Raw genomic sequence first — 23048 nt, 5'->3', positions numbered from 1 at the left:
CCACAATCTCTGAGGTTTGTTTCTTCACCACATTCTCAGAGATACCTACACTCCTTTAATTCTGGCCCTCTTGTATACTCCCAAGCAGAAGTGTTTCACGTGACTGTGCATTCAGTTGTCTGGATACTAAGCTCTGCAATTCCTTCTCTACATCTCTTCACCCAAGTACCTCACCTTCCTTTTTTAAAATGCTCATTAAAAGCTGTCTCTTTGACTAAACCTTTGGTTGTCTCACCTAAAATCACCATACATGGCTTGATGTCATACTAATTCTCCTCTGAAGAATCTTGAGATGCATCATCACCAATCTCTGCAGTCTGAATGGCAGACAGTTGAGCTTCTTGTAAAGCTACAAAGGAGTAGGAGCAAAAAAGTCCAAAATGTTTTTACAATTTACTTTAAGGATTTACCTTTTTAATCTCCATACCCTTGCTTTTATTTATAATTTCAAGGACTCTTCTCTGACAGAAAGTACAGGTTGACAAATACTTTACAGACCACTTGTAATAAAGATACAAGGAAATTAACTTAAAGTTTTAAACATCACATCACATCACATTAATTTGAAATCTCATCAGCTGATCACATGATAAAGTTTAACTCTGGAACTTTTTAATACTGGATCTGAATTAAGCAACTGCATTCTCATTCACTCTGTCTCCTAATTTTATTCCAAATAACTTTTGAACTGTTTTTCTCAAAAAGAAACTTATTCCTGTTTTTTTTAGGAAGTCTGAAAGTGTTATCTTGCTGTTAAGAGATTTCCAAAATAAGTATAAACCCAAGGTGATTGTCTCTACAGACTGGATGAAAGATACTAAGTTCAAAAACAGGTTTTTTTACTCAGGAATAAAGGGACAGATCAATAACAACTTTAAACCAACTACTTCAGTTGAGAAAAGAGTGTCTTTAATAAAACCAGTGAATCTTTATCGTCTTTTTGTTTCTTAATTGCATTTTAACTTGACCAAGTTTACCTTCCAATGCTCTGCACAATTGTATTTTTCCCCAGGCTTAAGGTTTGATTATGTGTTTGTGTTCCTTCGTGGAAAGTAGGACTTAGAGTCATCGAGTCATAGATATGTATAGCATGGAAACATATAAATGATTTGGATGTGAACATAAGAGGTATGGTTAGTAAGTTTGCAGATGACACCAAAATTGGAGGGATAGTGGACAGCAAAGAAGATTACCTCAGATTACAATGGGATCTTGATCAGATGGGACAATGGGCTGAGGAATGGCAGATGGAGTTTAATTTAGATAAATGTGAGGTGCTGCATTTTGGGAAAACAAATTGGAGCAGGATTTATACACTTAATGGTAAGGTCCTAGGGAATGTTGCTGAACAAAGAGACCTTAGAATGCAGGTTCATAGCTCCTTGAAAGTGTAGTCACAGATAGATAGGAATGTGAAGAAGGCATTTGGTATGCTTTCCTTTATTGGTCAGATCATTGAGTTTAAGAGTTGGGAGGTCATGTTGAGGCTGTACATGACATTGGTTAGGCCACTTTTTGAATATTGTGTGCAATTCTGGTCTCCCTCCTATTGGAAGGATGTTGTGAAACTTGAAGGGTTCAAAATACATTTACAAGGACATTGCCAGGATTGGAGGATTTGAGCTATAGGGCGAGGTTGAAAAGGCTGGGGCTGTTTTCCCCGGAGTGTCTGAGTCTGAGGGATGACCCTATAGAGATTTACAAAATCATGAGGGGCATGGATAGGGTAAATAGACAAGTTTTTTTTTCCCCTGGGGTGGGGGAGTTCAGCACTAGAGGGCATAGGCTTAGGGTGAGAGGGAAAAATTTAATAGGGACCTAAGACACAACTTTTTCACACAGAGGATGGTGTGTGTATAGAATGAGCTGCCAGAGGAAGTGATGGAGGCTGGTACAATTACAATATTTAAAAAGCATCTATATGGGCACATGAATAGGAGGGGTTTAGAGGGATATGGGCCAAGTGATGGAAAATTGGACTAGATTAGACATATTTGCACATATTAGTTGTTTTAATATTTTTTTCCAGTGTGGGTTTTGGCACAATGAAACTAACCCTTATTATGTTTAACTTAAGATAATCTGCCTGACTTAATTCATACAAACCACACACAGCTAAATACAAACAGGACTGGCAATACTACATTTTCATAAAATTCATAATCTTTCTCCAGCTGAACAGTGAGTGGAAAGACAGGAAGACCATTCTGTCCGTTCTCACCTGATCAGATAATCAGCTTGGGTTTACCATGTGTTAGAACATCCTTAACAACAATATAACAGCATCTGACTGCCTAAAATCTATGACCATTTGGAAATCAAGGGCTGCATTTTACTCCCTTCTGCTGGTGAGTTTGAAGATGTAGGTGGCTCTCTGAATTACCAACCTAACTTGACTCTATCTCAGTGTTCCTCCAATATCCATGGGTCAAAATCCTGGAACTCCCTCCCTAACATCAGCTCGGGAAATCAGCGCACTGTCACCTTTTCAAGGAAAATTAGAGATGGGCAGTAAAGACTGGCCGAGAGAGCAACATCCAAATTCTGTGAATTAATTTTTCTAATTTTGGGAGTGACATTGGCCTTTGAAACTCTAGACTTTCACTTTCCTTATCCTCCTGACTAGGGAATGACCAGATTGGCAGCCAGTTATATCACAAGACATTACTCATATTCTGTTGCACATGTCTGTCCCAAAGTGTTGGACTGACGCTGGTCTCCAATTGCCCAGCAGCTCTAAGGCACAAACTTCTGTTTCTGAGGGGTCTGATTAGCCTATTATCAGCCAGATGACAATTAAATTGTTATGGGACAGCTCATATTTCTTCATGGGGGTGGGGTGGTGCTGGGGGAATGTGAAGAGGTGGAATCTAATACAATTCAGCACAAGCAGTGAGGTCAACCTCCAAAAATGGGCAAATGGGTTTTAAAATATTTTTACCCTCAAATTTTGAACGTACTCACTCCTAGTTTGAATGGGAATGGGAAAGGAACAGCTTTTCCAGCAATGCTTGTAGGCTTGAGGTAATAGGGCCTGCTCACCTGACTCAAGGCTGAGGCACTTCCCTCTCCATATTGTAATCCCCTTGTTGAAGGGAGCACCCATCCCAAGAAATATCACCACATACTTTCCACAACTGAACCCCCTGAAATCCTCCCTTGATAATCGTAGATTCCCTACAGTGTGGAGACAGGTCTTTTGGCCCAAGTCCACACCTCCCATCAAAGCGAAACCTACCCAGACCCATTCCCCTACCCTATTACTCTACATTTACCCCTGACTAATGCATCCACACATTCCTGAATACCATGGGTAATTTAGCATGGCCGATTCACCCAAATTGCACATCTTGGGAGGAAACTGAAGCACCCGGAGGAAACCCATGCAGACAGAGGCAGAATGTACAAAGTCTGCACAGACAGTCACCCGATGTTGGAACGAACCCAGTCCATGGCACTGTAAAGCAGCAGTGCTAACCATGAACCACCAGCCACCCCCACCACTGAGCCACTGTGCCACCTCAAGGTTTGTAAACAAATAAATGTTTACCATTGTGCGACTCTGAGCTCTTGACTGCACAGTACCCAGCTCCAGCACAGCTCAAAACTAAAGGGTCAAAAGAAAAGACAGAAAGTTGTCTGCAATAGCAGGTGGCAAATAGTATCTGTTCCTGCTGAGTTTCTCCAACAATTTCTGTGTTTCATTTTATTTCTACCATTCACTGACTGAAGATGGCTAATGGAATGCTGGTCTTTATATGTACAGGACTGGAGTGCAAGGATGCAGAAGTTCTGCTGCCATTATACAAAATCATTAGACCCCACTTGGAGCAGATCTGAGCACTACACCTTAGGATAGATTGGTCTTGGCGGGAGTTCAATGCGGGCAATGATACCCATGGACTTCAAGGGTTAAGTTACGAAGAGAGATTAGAAAAATGCGGCCTGCTTTCCCAGAATTAATCAAGTTAAGGGGTGATCGGATCAAAGATGTTAATGGGAAAAGACAGGGTGCACAAAGAGAAACTATTTCCACTGGTCGGGGATTCTATAACTAGGGAGGGCACTGAATGAGAATTAGTACCAGATTGTTCAGGAGAGTTGTTAGGAAACACTTCTACACATAAAGGGCGGGAGATGTTTGGGAGTCTCTTCCACAAACAGCAGTGGATGCTGGATCAGTTGTTAGTTTTCAAACTGAGAGAGACAGATTTTTGTGAAGCAAAGGTATGAAGGTGATGGGAACAAAGACAGGACTCTGCAGATAGGCCACTGATCAACCAATGAATGATGGAACAGGATGAGGGGCTGAATGGCCTACTCCTGATCCTTTGTACGAATGTTCAAAGTTCATAAATCAGGAAAACCAAAGTAGCAGTTTCATGCACCGGAGCAATCAATGATTTGAAATGTGTTCAAATATTTTATTTTCACATGTTCCAAATCTCCATGACCCTCTGGGTGAAACAATCCTCAAATCCCCCTCTAAACATAGAACATATAACAGTACAGCACAGGACAGATCCTTATTGTGCTGAGTATTTGTCTTAATCTAAGATCAACCTAACCTACGCACCCCTCAATTTACTGCTGTCCATGGGCTTATCCAGCAGTCGCTTAAATGTCCCAAATATCTCTGGCTCTACTACCACTGCTGACAGTGCAATCCATGCACCCACCACTCTCTGCGTAAAGAAACTATTCCTGACATCTCCCCTATAACTTCCGCCAAACACCATAAAATTATGACCCCTCATGACAGCCATTTCTGCCCTGAGGAGTAGTCTCTGGCTGTCTACTCTATCCATACCTGTCATTACCTTGTATTAAGTCACCTCTGTTCCTTCTTCGCTCCAGTGTGAAAAGCACTAGCTCACTCAACCTCTCTTCATAAGACACAGCCTCCAATACAGGCAGCATCCTGGTAAATCTTCTCTGCACCCTCTCTAAAACATCTACATCCTACATTGAAGCGACCAGAATTGGATATAAAATTCAAAGTGTAGTCGAACCAGGGCTTTATAGAGCTGCAGCAAAGTGCGCGGCTCTTAAGCTCAATCCCCTTGTTAATGAAAGCCAAAACACCATACACCTTCTTAACAACCTTATCAACTTGGGCGGCAACTTTGAGGGATCTGTGTACATGGACCCCACAATCCCACCATTCTGCCACATTGCTAAGAATCCTGTCTTTAACCCTGTACTCAGCATTCAAATTCAATCTCCCAAAATGAATCACTTCACATTCATCCAGGTTGAACTCCATCTGTCACTTCTCAGCCCACCTCTGCATCCTGTCAATGTCATGTTGTAGCCTGCAACAGCCCTCGAAACTATCTACAACAACACCGACATTTGTGTCATCAGCAAACTTACTAACCCACCCTTCCATGTCTTCATCCAAGTCATTTATAAAAACCACAAAGCACAGAGGCCCAAGAACAGATCACCGGTCACTGACCTACAGGCAGAATACTTTCAATCCACTACCACTGGCTGTCTTCTATCAGCCAGCCAATTCTACATCCAGACAGTCAAATGTCCATGTATCCCATAGCTCCTAACTTTCTGAATGAGCCTACCGTGGGGAACCTTATCAAATGCATAACTGAAGTCCATATACACCACATCCACCACTCGACCTTCATCAACTTGACTCGTCATATTCTCAAAGAACTGAATAAGGCTTGTGAGGCATGACCTGCCTTTCACAAAGCCAGGTGCTCCATCAGGCCCTCCTCAATCATTAAACAGTCCCAATCAACAGAGATCTCCAACTTCTCAATCACCGAGGCCCAATGATCCCACATTCTGTCTCCAAAGCGTGCACAATCTCACCTGGTCCTAGAAGACAGTCTGTTGTCAAATCCTCCCACCTTGCCCTCTATCACCACCAGCCCATTGCAATCTCTCATCAGCACAGTCTGTTCCGGACTGTGCTCTCTCAATGTTCCCCACTCGACAGAGAGCTAATTCTGTCAGTCATGCTGATTCCTGGGCAGCGATCCCATTCCAAATAAAATCTCATTCCAATGAACATCTTGCCCCTTACAATAACCCTATAGCTAAAAGTACATTCTGATAAAAAAAACTGAAAGAACGGTGAATGATGTAAGTCAGAGACAAATACAGAGACTGCTGGAAAAGCGCAACAGGTCTGGCAGCATCTGTGAAGAGAAATCAGAGTTAACGTTTCGGGTCCGATGATCCTTCCTCAGAACCAAATAAAAGGGTGCCCCCTGCAGCCATGGTTGCTATGGTGGGGGAGGGGGGGGAGGCTGAAGCCAAGTAGATGGAGAGCTGCCTCACCTCCCAATTGGTCAACTGGAGCCCAGGGTTTCTTGAGGTCAGACAGAAAATTCCAGCCAGGCACTGAAAATATTCTTTGAGCTGCTCCCCTCCTCTTGTGGAGCAGTGCCTCTGCTTTGCTGCCTACTTCCCCCCTGCCCCCTGCATCCTACTTCCAGGAAAATAGCCTAAAGAGGGCAAAATGACACTCCTGGGCCTCATTGGGCCTCATTGTCAATCAGCCTAACATTGGGGAGACTGGGCGCCTCCTAGCAGAGCGCTTGAGGGAACATCTCCGGGACATCCGCACCAATCAACCACACCGCCCCGTGGCCCAACATTTCAACTCCCCCTCCCACTCTGCCGAGGACATGGAGGTCCTGGGCCTCCTTCACCACCACTCCCCTACCACCAGATGCCTGGAGGAAGAACGCCTCATCTTCCGCCTCGGAACGCTTCAACCCCAGGGCATCAATGTGGACTTCAACAGTTTCCTCATTTCCCCTTCCCCCACCTCACCCTAGTTCTAAACTTCCAGCTCAGTAACTGTCCCCATGACTTGTCCAGACTTGTCCTACCTGCCTATCTCCTTTTCCACCTATCCACTCCACCCTCTCCTCCCTGACCTATCACCTTCATCCCCTCCCCCACTCACCCATTGTACTCTATGCTACTTTCTCCCCACCCCCACCCTCCTCTAGCTTATCTCTCCACGCTTCAGGCTCACTGCCTTTATTCCTGATGAAGGGCTTTTGCCCGAAACGTCGATTTCGAAGCTACTTGGATGCTGCCTGAACTGCTGTGCTCTTCCAGCACCACTAATCCAGAATCTGGTTTCCAGCATCTGCAGTCATTGTTTTTACCTCTAAAACAATACCAGGTGAGGTGGCGGCGTCAGTGCATGGAAGGCGAGTTTGGAGCAGGTACACTGGAGCTGTGTCATTCTTGTCCCTATGCTACCTGACTTTTAATGATCTTACCTGACCTAAGGCACATTTCTGGGTGGTGATCAATCAAATTAATAGACACTTCACTTCTCAGCGTCCAATACATGCAAGGTCTGCAGGTGTTCAAAATGAACAAAATGTACCCGGCCTGGACATGCTCTCGTCGTTATGGTGATTGATCTTTTTCCATGTAGTTATTTACAATGTATCCTTTTAAAACTGCTGTGCTTTCAAATTTATTAACAGGCCTTCGTTCCTCAGACCGATTTTTCATAACATCTCTCACCCTTGGGTGCAAAAGTAAACATGTTTTTGTCTGCATTTGAAATGTAGCAAGTTACATTTGTAAGCTCTGCATTAGGCTGCAAAGGAAAAGGTATAATCTCATACGTTCCACAAAAATCAAGTCACAAGGTCTCATATAAATCATGAATCAAAAATTATGACATAGGTCTCCTTTCCTGATTCAATGGTTTGGGTTTCCCCTGAAGATGGTAAGGTTTGAGCTATTCCATATTTAGCGCCTGATTTTTCATCCAGATCTGGGTATTGTTAGGACACATCCATAGAGTCCCCTTTAGTTTTTGGAATCATATCTTTGTATCTGAGTAAGTGTCGTAAGTTCACAAAAGCAAAACACTTCAGCTGCTGGAGATCTGAAATGATAGAAAATGCTGTTACTATTCAGTTCAGTTCCCTTTGTATTTTTGAAACTATTGCTGCCTTTGGCAAAACAGCTCTTAAAGTCCTGGAAAAGCACTATTATTTGCTTATTTTGGAAATCTTATGGTAAGCATCAGCAACTTTAAATTACCGATAGTTCAAATTTAGAAGCATTCTTGTCCTTTATTTCATTTTGTTTCTCAGTTCCTTTTCAAATATATTGTAATTGAGTTTACAATATTGATTGTGTTAGTTCAGAGGACTTTAGAAACAGGAATAGGAACCTTTTTCTGCCATTCAATGAAGATCATCACTGATCTAGGGCCTATTTGCCCTGCGTACATTAATACCTTGGATTAAAAAAATAGTATAACTGAACTTGCTGAGTATTTTCAGTTTGCAGAATAACATTTCCTAACTTAACTCGTAAAGATCAAATTTTAAATGGTTCCACCTAGTCTTTGTCACCTCAACCGGTAGAAACATTTTCTCTTTGTTTACCCTGTCTCATTCCTTAATTTCTTAAAAACTTCAACCAAACTGCTTGTTAATATGCTAAATTCCAGAAAGAATAATCCTATTTTGTGTAATTTCACCTCATAATTTAACTTTTAGATCCAAATTATCATTCTGAGTATGAGTGTTGGACTGACCTTTCTGTCCCATGCCTCTAGTTGACCCCCCTTCGTTATTTTTGTAAATAATTCTGACAACTAGTATAGCTAGCTTTAAATCATTGAATGATTCTCCAACACTCCAATTTCAATGTTGTCGCTAGACGAGCCATTCAGTGAGTCCATGCTCTCCACTATTTCCCCTTGTGCCATCAAGTGTTTGTCTCATACCTGCTTGAAAGTCACTGTTCTGTTTCCATCATCCAACTTAGCAACACATTCCTAATCTACACAACTTGTCACAAAAGAAACTATTTCCTCCTGTCACCTTTGGTTCTCTTGTCAGTCACCTTGGATCATGACCATGTCCTTCTTATGAACTGATGTCACAGAAGTAACAGGCAAAATCTTCCATTATGGAATATGGATCCTGCAGTGAGCATGATAAATCTCTCACATGCTCACACAGTTTTCAGCTCATTTAAATGCAGGAAGTTCTCATGCCTGGAAAAGGTCAGTGTGCCATATTTAAAGGCCACCCAGGTAACCCCCTTCCCCCCGCCCCCACCACTCACTGCAAGCCGGCAGCATCACTGGAATCTGTAATGGCCGCTTCCACACCCCTGAGGAAGTAGCCCCAAGTTTCAGTGACGCTTTGTGAAATATTTTGATCCAGATGAGAAGGGAACTCCTTTTCCTTCAGGATTGAAGCAGGAAGCTCTCCCATCAGATCATTGCAGCCTGAATCAAAAGTTGTAGTGTGGATCGTCACCATCGCACTGCAGGAAGAAACTTGGATCTGTGATCCTGCACACTCTGCAATGTTTCACTCCTGGGAATGGCTGCCGGGGGCAGCCAACATTGATTAGGGAATGTTAGGGAGAAGATAGAACCACACAAGAATAAAGGAGGGAACTTGCACTTAGAGGCAGAGAATGTGGATGAGATTCTAAATGAGCACTTTGGAGAAATATTCACCCAGGGGAAGGATATAGAGGATAGTGTGGAGTATGCTAATATCCCAGAGCAAAGTTGATTTAAATGGCAGAGGTAGAGGCGAAAAGTGGTAGTGATGAGGACAGTGATAGAGAGCAATCCCATTGTAGCCAAAGGCCTGGTGGGAATCTGTTTAAATAGGTAACATTGCCTAAGTTCAATGAGAAGGATGTAGAAGCTTTGTTCATTTCATTTGAGGAAGTGGCCAAACAACTGAAATGCCCAGTGACCACGTGGATACTGTAGGTTCAAACAAAGTTGTGAGGTAGAGCTAGTGAGATATTTGCATCACTATCAGAGGAGATATCAGTGGAATATGAGGAGGTGAACAAAGCCATTTTAAGTGATATGTGCTAGTGCCAGAAGCCTACAGACAACATTTTAGGAATCTTAAAAGGGAATCTGGTCAAACATACATTGAGTTTGAAAGGATCAAACAATGTAATTTTGATAGATGGTTAAGTACATTCAAAATAGATCAAACATATGACACTTTTAGACAATTAATTTGGAGGGTTTCAAAAATTCACTTGCTGAAGTAGTGACAACTCATGTGGAAGAGCAGAGAGTTAAGATGTGAAGATGAGCAGCAGAAATGGCTGGTGAGTTTGGTTCATAAATCAAAGTTTGGCTTCTGACATCAATTTCAGTCTGTGAAGGATAGAAACTGGGAAAAAGAGAAATGTTCATGTAGTAAGGGAAAAGGAGATCTCATTAAAGATAGCAAAGATAGTTTATCACAGCGTGAAAAAGGAAACCCATGAAGGGGAAAGAGAAGTAAAAAAGCTCAGGTGTTTTCACTGTAATAAAGTAGGTCACATGAAGTCACAGTGAAGGTGGGTTAGAAAAGGCACTGGGAAGACAGATTTGGGGAAAAAGGCTTAGCCAGTGAGTTTTGTTGACGTAGTAAAGGAAAGCACAACGAAGCTGGAAAGATGAAGAAGAATCTACAATCTAGTCAGAGGTTGGTTGAGGAGAAAATCTCCGATCTCTTTAAATAATTTATTTGCTTGGGTAAGGTTTACTCATGTATGCCACGAAGAGCACATAAAGAAATTAATATTTTAAGATTATAGGAGCAAGTCAGTCTTTGATGGTGAGGGATAAGGAGATATGTAATTCAGAAGTTGTATTGCGAGAAAAGGTGGTGATGTGTGGAATTTAAAGTGAGGCCAGAGAGTCCAGTGAACAGTGTGAATTAGTGGTAGGAGTAATAGAGAAATTCTCAGTTCCAAACATGCAGTTTATTATTGGTAATGATATGGCTGGATCGCTGGTGAGAATGATGCCTACTGTGGTTGAAAAGCCAGTGGAAAATCAGGCAACAGGTTATACAGGATGTATATTCTGGGATTTTTCCTGACTGTGTGATAACAACATCAGAAAGCCATGGATTGAAGTAGGAGGAGAAATCACAGAATAAAGATAAGGAAGCTGAAAGTTGAACAATCAGATACCATGTTTGATAAAATGATTGCGACAAAAACAAGACCAGGTGGAGGACAACATCAATATTTTTAGTTCAGACAAATTAACTGAATTACAACAGAAAGTTGACAAAGGAAAGCATTTGTCTTAAATGTTTATCCTTAAATCTTTCCAAATACTTTAATGGGTTATCATCACTATATACCATTGTGTCAGACACATTACTGACAATATAAATGTTGAAATGTTTCAACGCCAACATCAAGCTCAAGGTCTCCTTCTCAATCATGGAATATTTCTGTGGATAGTTATTCAATTTTCCGGAAAATTACCCAATAGGTCTTTCTATCTTCTTGTCTTGTGTACAGCACCGACACCCACATCACTTGGATCAATAGCCACCCTTGAATGGCTTTGCTAGTGGAGACAAAGTGTTAGTGTTACCTCCAGTGATAGGTGACTCCTTAAAGGTAATGTTTAATGAGCTTTATCAAATCAAAAGGAAATTGAGTGACGTAAGTTATTTAATAAGGATGCCAGATAGAAAGAAATCTCACAGAGTGTGTCACATGAATATGCAATTAGGGATGCACCTAATCAAGAAATCAAAACTTTGCAATTTTGCTAGTAGAGACAAAGTGTTAGTGTTACCTCCAGTGATAGGTGACTCTTTAAAGGTAATGTTTAATGAGCTTTATCAAATCAAAAGGAAATTGAGTGACGTAAGTTATTTAATAAGGACTGTTTAGATGGAGCATATTATTGCAGGCATTCAATTTGAAAAGTATATACATGGCAGGATAAGACAATGTAATTGCCGATGCATTGTCATGACTTTGATGAAGGAAAATGAAGGCAGAAATAAAAGGACTGAAATAGAGTGTATTACTGCATATTTGCACGCTTAGAGTCAATATAATGTAGTGTACAAATAGCCTAAGACTAAAGGTTATTAAAAATGAAGCCATCTTTGCATATTGCTGGGTCATTTCTTTAAATCGGGGGAGGTGTAACAATATCTTAAGAGGCATATTTTGTCCTGGTTTTTTTGTGAAGAAAAGTTGAGAGAGGTGATGAGCAGTCTACTCAAAGCAAAAGAGTTACCAATTTGTGAAGACTTTGGGTTTTTAAAAAAATAATTGGTATGTTTTAAAAGTTCAGTTCTGGTCTCCCTGCCATAGGAAAAGTATTATTGAATTTGAAAGGGTGCAGAAAAGATTTACAAGGATGTTGCCAGGGTTAGAAGGTTTGAGCTATAGGGAGAGGCTGGAAGGCTAAGGCTATTTTCCCTGGAGTGTTCGAGATTGAGAGGTGATCTCATAAAGGCTTATAAGATCATGAGGGGCAATGGATTGGGTAAGTAATCAAGGTCTGTTTCCCAGTGTAGGGGAGTTCAAAACTAGAGGGTATAGGCTGAAGGTGAGAGGAGAAAGATTTAAAAGGGACTGAAGGAGTAACGTTTTCATGTAGAGGGTGCTGCATGTCTGGCATGAGCTGCCAGAGGAAGTGGTGGAGGCTGGTACAATTACAGCATTTAAAATGCATCTGAATGGTTACATGAGTAGGAAGGGTTTAGAGGGATATGAGCCAAATGCTGGCAAGTGGAACGAGATCAATTCAGGATATCTGTTAGTCATGGACAAGTTGGACCATATTAATCTCTCTGAATCTGTAATAGAATCAGCCTGAATGGTGGGGTCAAACTCTCACAGAGCCATGACATTTCATTTTAGTTTTTCAGTAACAGTTGTGGGGGTCTTGAAGATGGATGTGGAAGCTGGGGTTTCCTCTCCTTGTTACAGCTAAAAGCTGGGGTTGTCTTTCTGCTGCTAGAATTGCAGGTAGGACAATCTGTTTTACAGGGTTTTCCTTTGCCAAGTCTGTATTTATGGGATGATACTATATTTGGTTACTAGTTAAATAATCTATTGTTCTGTGAAGTTTTCCAATATAGTCAACTTATTCCAATTTCTTCTTTCTTTTGTTGTATTTTAGCCACAGTGTGTGAATAAAATATGTTTTGATACAATTCCAGTAGTTGGACCAATCAAATTGCATTTAAAATCGGAACACGTTAGAGTCCAGGCTATTTTGTTAATGTATTTGGAGGGGGTTTATTTTGCTCCATCACACATTATTCTATTGAACTTTATTTCTTCCTGTACTCCAAAATCCCTGGAATAAATGTCAATGTGTCATTTGTCATCCTAACTACTTGCTGAACGTGCATGGTCACCTCTTATCCCCTTTTATGAATACCCCCAAGTCTGTCTGAAGAGTGCATTTACAGGTTTCATACCTTTTTTTAAAAAACTGTTCTTTTTTATTTCCACTAACAAAGTGAAATACCTCATGACAAACTACATCACCTGCCACTTTGTTGCTGATTCATTTCATCTGTCTATATCTCTTTGCATCCTCTTCAGAGCATACATTCCTACCAAGACTGGTATCATTAACAAACATAACCCCAATCAGAAAATCTCCTGTCAGAAATGCTAATCTCTGTCTTCATGTAAAAAGATGCATACAGCAATAGGGTTGTGATTGTCACTCGTCAGAAAGCCTGGTACATTGATCTCCATCTATTTGCTTTATTCCCACAATCAAATATCTCAGAGATATAATTACACACCTCTAGCACCCAGGCCTTCTGGCTCAGAAATTACTGCTGAGAACACAAGACCTGTCTGTCTCTGTCTAAGTTATTAGTACAGATCATAAACAGTAGAGGACAGCCCAGCATTCTTCACATCATTCCATGATTCACAGCCTTCCCACTTGAAAATACCCTGTTTATCCTTACTGTCTGTTTACAAAGTTTCTGAAGGGACCACACTGTGGTTGTGCAAACCATTGGTAATGAGTCACTCTTACAAGTTATGTGAATTTAGAACCACATTATATGTGCAAAGGTTCTTCTATTCCAAGAGAATCTGGGATAAGATTGTGTCACAAACAATCAATTCCTTCAATTAAGAAATTGGATCTATTTCTGCAAGAGACAGAGGTCACTTCAAATCACATTGACCAGGATCAGTGTTGTCTCCTGAACTAGCATCAACAGCATGAGGGGATCAAACAGAAATTTGCTAAATTTGGTTTGCAAAATTGCTTATTTAATTTTTTGCTGCTATTAGGTCACACAGTTCCACCTGACAGTACCTTCATAGTGATTGCAATCTGTGAGTATTTCTCGCACCTTTGTCTCAACAAGTAATAATCCTAGATCTAGCCAATGATGTATGATGCATCCTGTGATCAAAGCTTTAAAATATACGCCTCAGGAATCTGGAGAGAAGGTGGAGCTACGTACAACCCAAGCTGCTATGAATACAAACTGCATCAAACAAAACTTGTGATTCAACTCTAAAGAGATGGTGCTCTGAACTGACAAAAGACAATTGGTTTATATCTTAAATATTGACATACTGTAGGCTGTGGAAACAACATACAACATGAAGGATTGAACAAAAGAGGTATTTATGGAAAGACTGAAGATACCATGGCCAAGATCAAACCAAAATTTGATACTTTTCTCAAAAGATAAAAGATAATTCATGTTAATATGTTTTGCATACAGAAAAGCATCCGAAGCTATTGAGGTATGTCAAGGAAAAATAGAATGGCTCCAGGAGGAAAATGCACAAAAATTACAGGTAAGGTGACTACTGTGAAAAATCAGCTAGAATGTAAGCAATTTAATTATCAGTTTATCATTGAGCATTTACATTTATGTTTATAACAGCTTGAATACATACATGGTTAATAACTCGGCTGTAAAATTTACCGAACAACATTTTTTGAATTTATGGCTCGATTTCCCTTTGAAAATGATAGTGAATAGTCAAAGGTTAGTGGGAGGCAGTCAGGACTTACTGACTCACAAAAGGCAGCTTTCTAAAGAGGTGATCAGCTGTCTTCAAGAAGAATTCTTCTTAAGAAAAGTCATGCTAACTATTTCTCTCCCACAGATGCTGCTGAGTTTCTCCAGCATTCTCTGTGTTCTCATCCTGAGAGGACAACTAGCGTAGTTTTAGTAAGTTGGCTGATCTTGGGCGAATAGCAGCAAACTTTAGGAAAGCTGTAATTGCCAGGATTGGAGAGCGATTAGAGATGATATTGATGGCAATTTCCCCTATTATGCTAATTCTAATGAAATAGTATGTAAGTCTATTTTCAAGTTTACTAGGGTTCCACATTTACATGTTCCCCTAAGGTCTACATTTATGTTGATACATAGTCACATAAACAGAAGATCACATTCCATATCCATAATTTATACCATATCGTCCAAAACAAAAGACGAAAAGAATGTAGCTGTAGGCATCTGTGAGAGACAGACGGGGTGGAACTAACCACAACTTAAAGTGTTTCAGTTCATTAAGTTTCAAACAGTACTCACTGTTTGTCAGCAAGTTTAATGAGGTAGTTCACTGAATTAATCAAAAGTAGTTGACTTAAGTAGTGCATGTTTGTGATAGCCCATGACTGTAAATGTTACTAGAAATTGTCACTCCCTGAAGGACTGAAACTAAAGAGCTAACAGTTGCTTTGTTGCATAAACCTAACATTGGTGAAAAAAGAGAAACACTGTTGAAGATATTTGTCTTGCATTCGCGAGGACAGAATTTAAGGAATCCTAAATCTCAATGGACCATCAATTTATTTGTAAATTGTATTTCAGTGTCGGTGTGATACCTGGCATATGGACCATAATTTCTGACAATTGGTCAATTACATCCAAACTATGTACCTTCCATTGTTCACAAAAAGCAATGTAATAATTATATTCAAACCGCCGATGCCTCCAAAGTTCAGAACATAGTGTTTACCATTAGGAATGGTTTAGTGAATTCTGGTTTAAATATAAACAAACACTTGTTAGTTAACTGTAAATATCCTTACCAGTCAGACCATGATGCCATTGTAAACTAATCCTATCTGCCTGCACATGGTCTATTACCCTCTATTCCCTGCTGTTCTTGTGTCTGTCTAAATGCATCTTAAATATTGCTATCATATCTGCTTCTAATAATCCCCCAGCAGCATGTTCCAGGTACCTAACATTATCAGTATAAAAAACCTCTCTTGGGTAAAAATATCTACCCCTTTCACCGTAAAGCTATGCTCCCTCAGATTTGATATTTCCACATCAGGAAGAAGATTCTGACTATCCACCTAATTCGTACTTCTCATAATTCCATTTATTTTGATCATTTTTCCCCTCAGCATCTGATGTGCGACAGTAAACAATCTAAGTTTGTCCAGTCTGCCCTTATAGCTGATACTTTCTGATAAATCAATTTTGCACCCTTTCCAAAGCCTCTACATCCTTCCTACAATAGCCAGAACTGAGTACAATTTCCAAATACTGTTTTACTAAAGCCTTACACAGTTGTAGCATGACTTGCCAACTTTTGTACTCAGTGGCACAACTGATGACGGTAAACATGCCATATGCTTTCTTAATCTTATCGATTTGAGTTGCTACTTTCAGGGAGCTATGGACTTAAACTCCAAGATCCCTCTCTATATTATTGCTTCTAAGGATCCTGCCTTTGACTGTATTTTTTTACTCTTGCAATTGAACTCCCAAAATACATCACATCACACTTGTCTGGTTTACATTCCATCTACCATTTCTCCACCCAACTTTCCAATTATCCACATACTGCTGCATCCTATGACAAACTTCCTCACTGTCCCACAACTCTATCCATTTTCATGTCAGCCACAAACTTACTAATCTGCCTAACTATAATTTCATCTATTCCGTGGTCCCTTTTAACCCTGCTAATTCCTTGTTTAAGTTATTTCCTGCTTCTTCTATATTCCTCAAGGGTCTTGTTTGATTTCAATTTCCTAAACCTTACATATGCTTCATTTTTCTTTTTTAATTAAACATTCAATATCTCTTGTTATCCAGGGTCACAAATCTCACTATCACTATCTTTCATCCTCACAGGAACATACTAGTTATGAACTAGTAACTGACCAACTGAGCTTTAAAAGACTTTCACATGTCAGACGTGGATTTACTCTTAAACGCTGCCCCAATCTAATTTCTTCAGTTCTTGTCTCATACATTTCTAAGTGATTTTCCCACAATTTAGGCAGTTTCAACTGAGGATCATCTTATTCATATCTATAACTATCTTAAAACTTATGGAAATATGATCACTCTTCACAAAATATTCTCTGATTGAAACTTCGATCACCTGGCTAAGTTCATTCCCAACACAAGGTTTAATATGGACCCTTCCATTGTTGGACAATCTACATATTGTTTCAAAAATCCCTCTGGTGATAATCCAGGAAATTATAGGCTAGTGAGCTTTATAGCATAGAGAAATAGACAAATGATTGGAGAGGATTCCAATGCATCGGATCCTATGTATCTGTCCCTCCACCAGTCCCACAAAATTAATGTTAATCCGCTGCCATGGTAACAAAGGTGATGCTTTCCTTACTAATACTAAGGATTCACATGATCTTGTTTTCTCCTCAATCTGGAAGTCCACATTCAGCCACCAAAAATAGTTCCTGGCTATCTCATTCATTCGTACCACACCAGGATGTCTTGATACACTTGTTCCAGCACCTTTCCTCTTCATGAGGACGGATAACAAATCTAATTTCCCATGTTTTCTAGGCACAGAGGATGACAGACAGAATATTCAACTTTCACATGCTGTTCAGAGTTAGTCCATTCAAGAGCTATGTCCTAGAATCATCTTGCAAGGTTGTCCTGGCTTTTCTGTATAAAATGGCTTTGCTGCAGTACTGCAGTGACTAGTTACCACAGAATATTTCTCAATAATCTAGACTTGGAAAAGCCATTCTATGTCATTTTATTTTGGCGTAAATGCTACGTTGGTCCCACTCTTAGCCTTTGTCCTGACAGTGATGAATTATGCAAGGTCTGAATATTTATCTGCATTTGATAGTCTGGTGAAATATTAAATAAAGTCAAATGCTTTAAAATGGATACAGCTTTATGGACAAGTGGGGAATGTATATGGCAAAAATAAGAACGACATTTAAAAATTTATTCATAGGATGTCAGTGTCAGTGACTGGACCAGTGTTTATTGTCCATCTCAAAGGGCTATTGATAAGGTAGTGGTGAGCTATTGTCTTGAATTACTGCAGTCCCTGTGGTTATGAGGGAGTTCCAGAATTTTGACATGATATCAGTAATGGGAGGCTGACACAGTTCTGAGTCAACATAGCATGTGATTTGGAAGGAAATATGCAAGTGGTAATCTTGGTGTTCCCATGTTGCCCTCATTCTTCTAGGTGGTAGAGGTGGCTGGTTTGAAAGGTGTTAATAACCCTTGGTTAATTGCATCTTCTTCAGCAACTTGTGGACAGGATGCACTGCTGCCAATGTACATCACTGGTGGATGGAATGATGTTAAATGGGGGCCAATCAAACACAAGAGTGTGGTGCTGGAAAAGCACAGCAGATCAGACAGCATCCAAGGAGCAGGAGAATCAATGCATCTGCAAGAGCCCTTCCATCATCAGGAAAGGCCTTATGCCCAAAACATCGATTCTCCTGACCTGCTGTGCTTTTCCAGTACCATATTCTCCACTCTGACCTCCAGCATTTGCAGTTCTCACTTTCTACTACCAATCAGTCTGCTTTGCTCTTAAACGTATTCAGCTTCATAAATGTTGTTGGAACTGAAGCAGCTATGCAAGTGGATAGTATTCCATCACAATCCCAACTCTTGTCTTTGAGAAGTCAGAAGATGAAGTACATGCCACAGAATTCCCAGCTTCATACTTATTCTTTTAGTCACAGAATTTATGCAATTGCTTCAGTTTGGTTTAAGGTCAAGGGTATCCTGCCAAGATGTTGATAGTGGGGGCATTCAGTGATAGCAGTGGCATTAAATTACTTCAGTGACAGTAATACTATTTAATGTCATGTGGCAATTGGCGGATTCTGAGTTGTTGGAGATTGTCATTCCTTGGTACGTATTTACTGTGAGTATTACGTGTGAAGAACAAGGAAAGAAAATCTGCTGTCCATAACTTGTATGGACTGTACATTTGACTCCAGCCCCACACAAATGAGTTAAACCTTTAAGTGCTCACTCAACCTATTTATCAAGCCACTTGGTTGTATCACGACCTTCTCAAAGCATTGTTACAACATGGGGGTGAATCTTTCTGCTGATTAAACCAAACACCCAGAAAAGGCCACCTTGCCTTGTAATCTGTTCAGGTATGGGTGACAGAACTCCCAAATTCCACTACTTAAAGAAAAATATCAACTTTATTCTTTAAGTCTAAAAAAAATTAAACAATAAATGTTTACAACTCTAAGCCTCCTTTCTCTTAAAGGTCTATTATCTACCTCCAACTCTATAAAAACATACTAAGCCAATAAAATGCCCCATTAAAATTAGATCAGCTTTATTTTCAAAGCTACCTAGTGGCTATCGATGTCAGTCTTCTTTCAGCTACAGATCTCCCTGGGTCATCTTTGGTCTTTTGCTGCAAAGATATTTCATATGAAAAATATGCCATTGATAGAGAGTGTTTTGAATGGCAATCTTTCTCTAGATGGCAGGTTGTCACTGTCTCTTTGGCTAGCTCTCAAAATTCCAGCTTATTTATACCCCAAACATCAGATCGTCTCATTGGTTCAATGTTGTCAAAACAGTAAAATTCAAATTCGATTGAGTTTTAGTATCCTGGGGACATAATTTAAACTGTTTGGTTAAATTCAAACTGTTGTGAACATAGCAGCCAAATGTTACATATTTTCAATTGTCCAGTATACTCTGAGACTGATAGTCAGTCACATGACAGGGGCCTGCAAACTCTCACTGCCAACAAATTTCACTCTCTCTTAAAAGTACCATAACATGTCTTCAACTTCATAACAGTATTTAGGCTAAGCGAAATGTGCCAGCTTTTCTAATGATGGCTATGTCATAGGAATGTATTTTATAGAGGTTTGTTTTGAGATCTCAGCGGTCCTTGATGCTGTTGCAATGGTGAAGGAGTTGTGGTTTGAGAATCTGAACAATCACTTTTCCTTTCTTACAGGACACATTTTGACATCACTATCCAATAAAAGGATTTTACACACCCTCTTAATTTCCATCATTATTTTGGGATGCTGTTTAACATCATGGTTGCTGTATGTCAACCCATCAAACACTTGGATTTTTGGTCCCATATCTGTGACAAACCCCTTTATGCCTACAGAGAATGACACAATAGTGCTCATTTGGTTTTGGCCGTTTGGTCAGACATTTGAGCTCAATTCCTGTGAATCTGAGTTTAACATCCATGACTGTTATTTGACAGCGGATCGAGAGATGTACAATAAATCCGATGCTGTCCTTTTCCATCATGGAGACGTAAGGAAGGATTTATCCAACTTGCCAACACAACCTCGGCCAAATTTTCAGAAATGGGTTTGGATGAATCTGGAGTCACCTACCAACACTCAACGAAATAGTGGACTTGACCAACTCTTCAACCTAACTTTGACATACCGGCAAGATTCAGATATTCAAGTGCCTTATGGGTCTCTAATAGAAAACAAAGTTCCATTAGATTTTAAGTTACCCAATAAAAGCAATCTTGTGTGTTGGATTGTAAGCAACTGGAACGCGGATCATGCCAGAGTGAAGTATTACTATGAACTTTACAAATATATTAAAATTTCAATTTATGGTCAATTCCTCTGGTTTCGCCTGAGCAATGAAAAGTTGATCCCTACAATATCTAAATGTAAGTTCTACCTTTCCTTTGAAAACTCAATACATGAGGATTACATAACTGAAAAGCTCTACAACGCCTTGCTTGCTGGCACTGTTCCTGTGGTCTTGGGGCCATCGAGGAAAAACTATGAAAATTATATTCCAGCTGATTCCTTCATTCATGTGGATGATTTCAAATCAGCTCAGGAACTTGCAGCTTACCTGCACATGTTGAACGATAATGAGGACTTGTACATGAACTACTTCAAATGGAGAAAGTATTACACAGTGCGGATGACTCGTTTCTGGGATGAACATGCATGTAAAGTGTGTGAGAATATAAAACAGCATCAAGAATATGGATACTACTCTAACTTAGAGAAATGGTTTTGGGATTAAAGTTGAAAATGTATCTCCAAGACATAGTAACTATGGAATCCAATGGCCTTTTTCCAAAAAATTATTTATTTCTTGATTTAAAAATGTAAAAGATAGAAATTTGTTTTGAGTTCAGTAAAGTGTGAGGTAGTAGACTGTCTGCCCAATAGGAACACCTTCTGATATTCCATTCCATTTCAGCCCATCCAATACCACCAGTTTGCACATGTTAACTGAAGCAAATTCATTACTTTACATCCTAATTGGTTATGTAAGAATTCATCCCAGCTTTGACCCTTCAGTAGTGGATTTCTAAGCAGCAAGTCCTCATCTTAAATTGACTTCTACTGAAAAACAAAATTGCTTTACAATTTGAATGTTTTCATTTGAAAAATAACTTCACATCACCTTTCCCTTGTATTGTCACTTGTGGTACAGCATTAGAAAAAACAAGTATTCTTGACTTGAAATTAAGGAAAATTGTGTTTTTAAAAGGTTAAACAATCAGATTTTTGCTGGAGAACACTTTTTAAAATTATATGACACAATTTTTAAAAAGCTTTAATTGTTTTGTATCCACTGTAAATTTATAAAGACCCTTTTTGAATTAAGTAGCAATGGTTTTTTAAGTACTTGTAACCTTGATCCTGAATTTGCCAGGTTATTGCTGTGATTACATACAAAGTGGATGAGCTGACTTGAAGGCTCATCTCTAAAGCTTCTAATAGTAGTGTAATTCTGTGACTGACAGTATTCATCCTGACTCCCTTCCACTTCAAGCATTTGTTGCTCCTTTGACAACATGACAACAAGTAAAAGGTGAGCCTGTGGGCCCTAGCTGTACCACGGCATCATCTATTTTCCTTTTTTCCTCCGCCTCTGCTGTTCAATTACTCGTGCAATTTGAAAGTGAATTCCAAATTCTATCAGTCAAACACTCTGTAACATTCCAAATGTGTGGTCGGTTCAAAATGGATTGGTCCAAAGAGATATCTGCAGCTACCAGTCTAACACTGGTATTATGTTGCACTGGATCTGCCAAACAAACAGGGTTATCTCAAATGGAATCAGAAAGTGCTGGAGCAGCTTGGGACATGTGGTCTGTGACAAAAAAAAACTGCAGATGCTGCAATCCAAAGTAGATAGACACGAGGCTGGGACATCTGGTCTGGCAGCATCAGTGGAAAGAGAAACAGTTAATGTTGCAAGTGCAATGCCTCTTTGTTAGAATTCGAATGGCATCATGTTTGATTACCATTTGAACTTCATCTCAATCAAAAACAATTGCTTACTCCACTCCTTTCATACTGTACTCTGTGCTTCATTAAACAAGGATTTGATGTAATAAGTTCATTAACATGAATGCACTTCATATTTTTGTTAATCAGTTTTCTGAATCCTTTTCATTTTCTTCAGAATTTCATTGCTGCAGGTGATCAGCAAAAGTTTTCATCTTACCGATGTGACATTTGTATTGTCCCTTTTACCTGCTTTTACATTAAAACAAAAACAAAATTCTAGAAATCCTCAGCTGGTCCGCCAGAATACATGGAGAAAGAAACAAAGTGCAGAATATTACATTGTGTGGGGATCCTCTCCCCTTCCCAAGGCAGTACTGTTTGGGAACAAGCCAATCCCCAGCAGGTTGTCTCCAGCCATTTAAAGCTCAGCATGACTTTGACTGGCTCAGGGCGGGACTTTCACCTCCACCAATGACTGCCACCTCTCTGATACCAGCAACACTAATGGGTGCAGTAGCCACTACAGGGACAGCAGCCAGCTCCCAACAGAGATCTTATTGTTGGAGATAAATGGTTACACAAGTGTAGGGTAGGGGAGGAGGATGGTTCAACAAGCCAGGACAGCAGGCACTGGCAGTGGGGTTTCCTCCTGAGTTGCTCACCATACACCTGAGTTGACAGGGGTTTTGCACTCGATATGGAGGGGATACGCAGGATGCAGCAGACCACTTTGCTGAACACTGCAAAGTGCTTAGAATGCAGT

At 40.0% G+C, this 23048-nt stretch overlaps 1 protein-coding gene across 1 annotated transcript; it reads left to right on the top strand.

The window, feature by feature from the left end:
- Positions 1-14300: 14300 nt before the first annotated feature.
- On the top strand, positions 14301-21689 carry LOC140454886 (4-galactosyl-N-acetylglucosaminide 3-alpha-L-fucosyltransferase 9-like). Its single transcript, XM_072549631.1, has 3 exons — positions 14301-14415; positions 14520-14595; positions 20005-21689. Exons 2-3 carry the CDS (start codon positions 14544-14546, stop codon positions 21063-21065), a joined length of 1113 nt encoding a protein of 370 aa, XP_072405732.1. The 5' UTR covers positions 14301-14415; positions 14520-14543; the 3' UTR covers positions 21066-21689.
- Positions 21690-23048: the final 1359 nt, after the last annotated feature.

Source organism: Chiloscyllium punctatum, chromosome 3 (assembly GCF_047496795.1).
Source record: "Chiloscyllium punctatum isolate Juve2018m chromosome 3, sChiPun1.3, whole genome shotgun sequence".
Taxonomy (NCBI): Eukaryota; Metazoa; Chordata; class Chondrichthyes; order Orectolobiformes; family Hemiscylliidae; genus Chiloscyllium; species Chiloscyllium punctatum.
The sequence above is the reverse complement of the archived record's forward strand: the minus strand, read 5'-3'. Positions and strand labels throughout refer to the sequence as shown.

Excerpts from the sequence above, each read along its gene's own strand:
- LOC140454886 (XM_072549631.1), top strand. The coding sequence starts at position 14,544 with ATGTCAAGGAAAAATAGAATGGCTCCAGGAGGAAAATGCACAAAAATT. Across the intron at positions 14,596-20,004 it reads AAAATGCACAAAAATTACAG|GACACATTTTGACATCACTA; the intron begins GTAAGGTGACTA and ends CCTTTCTTACAG.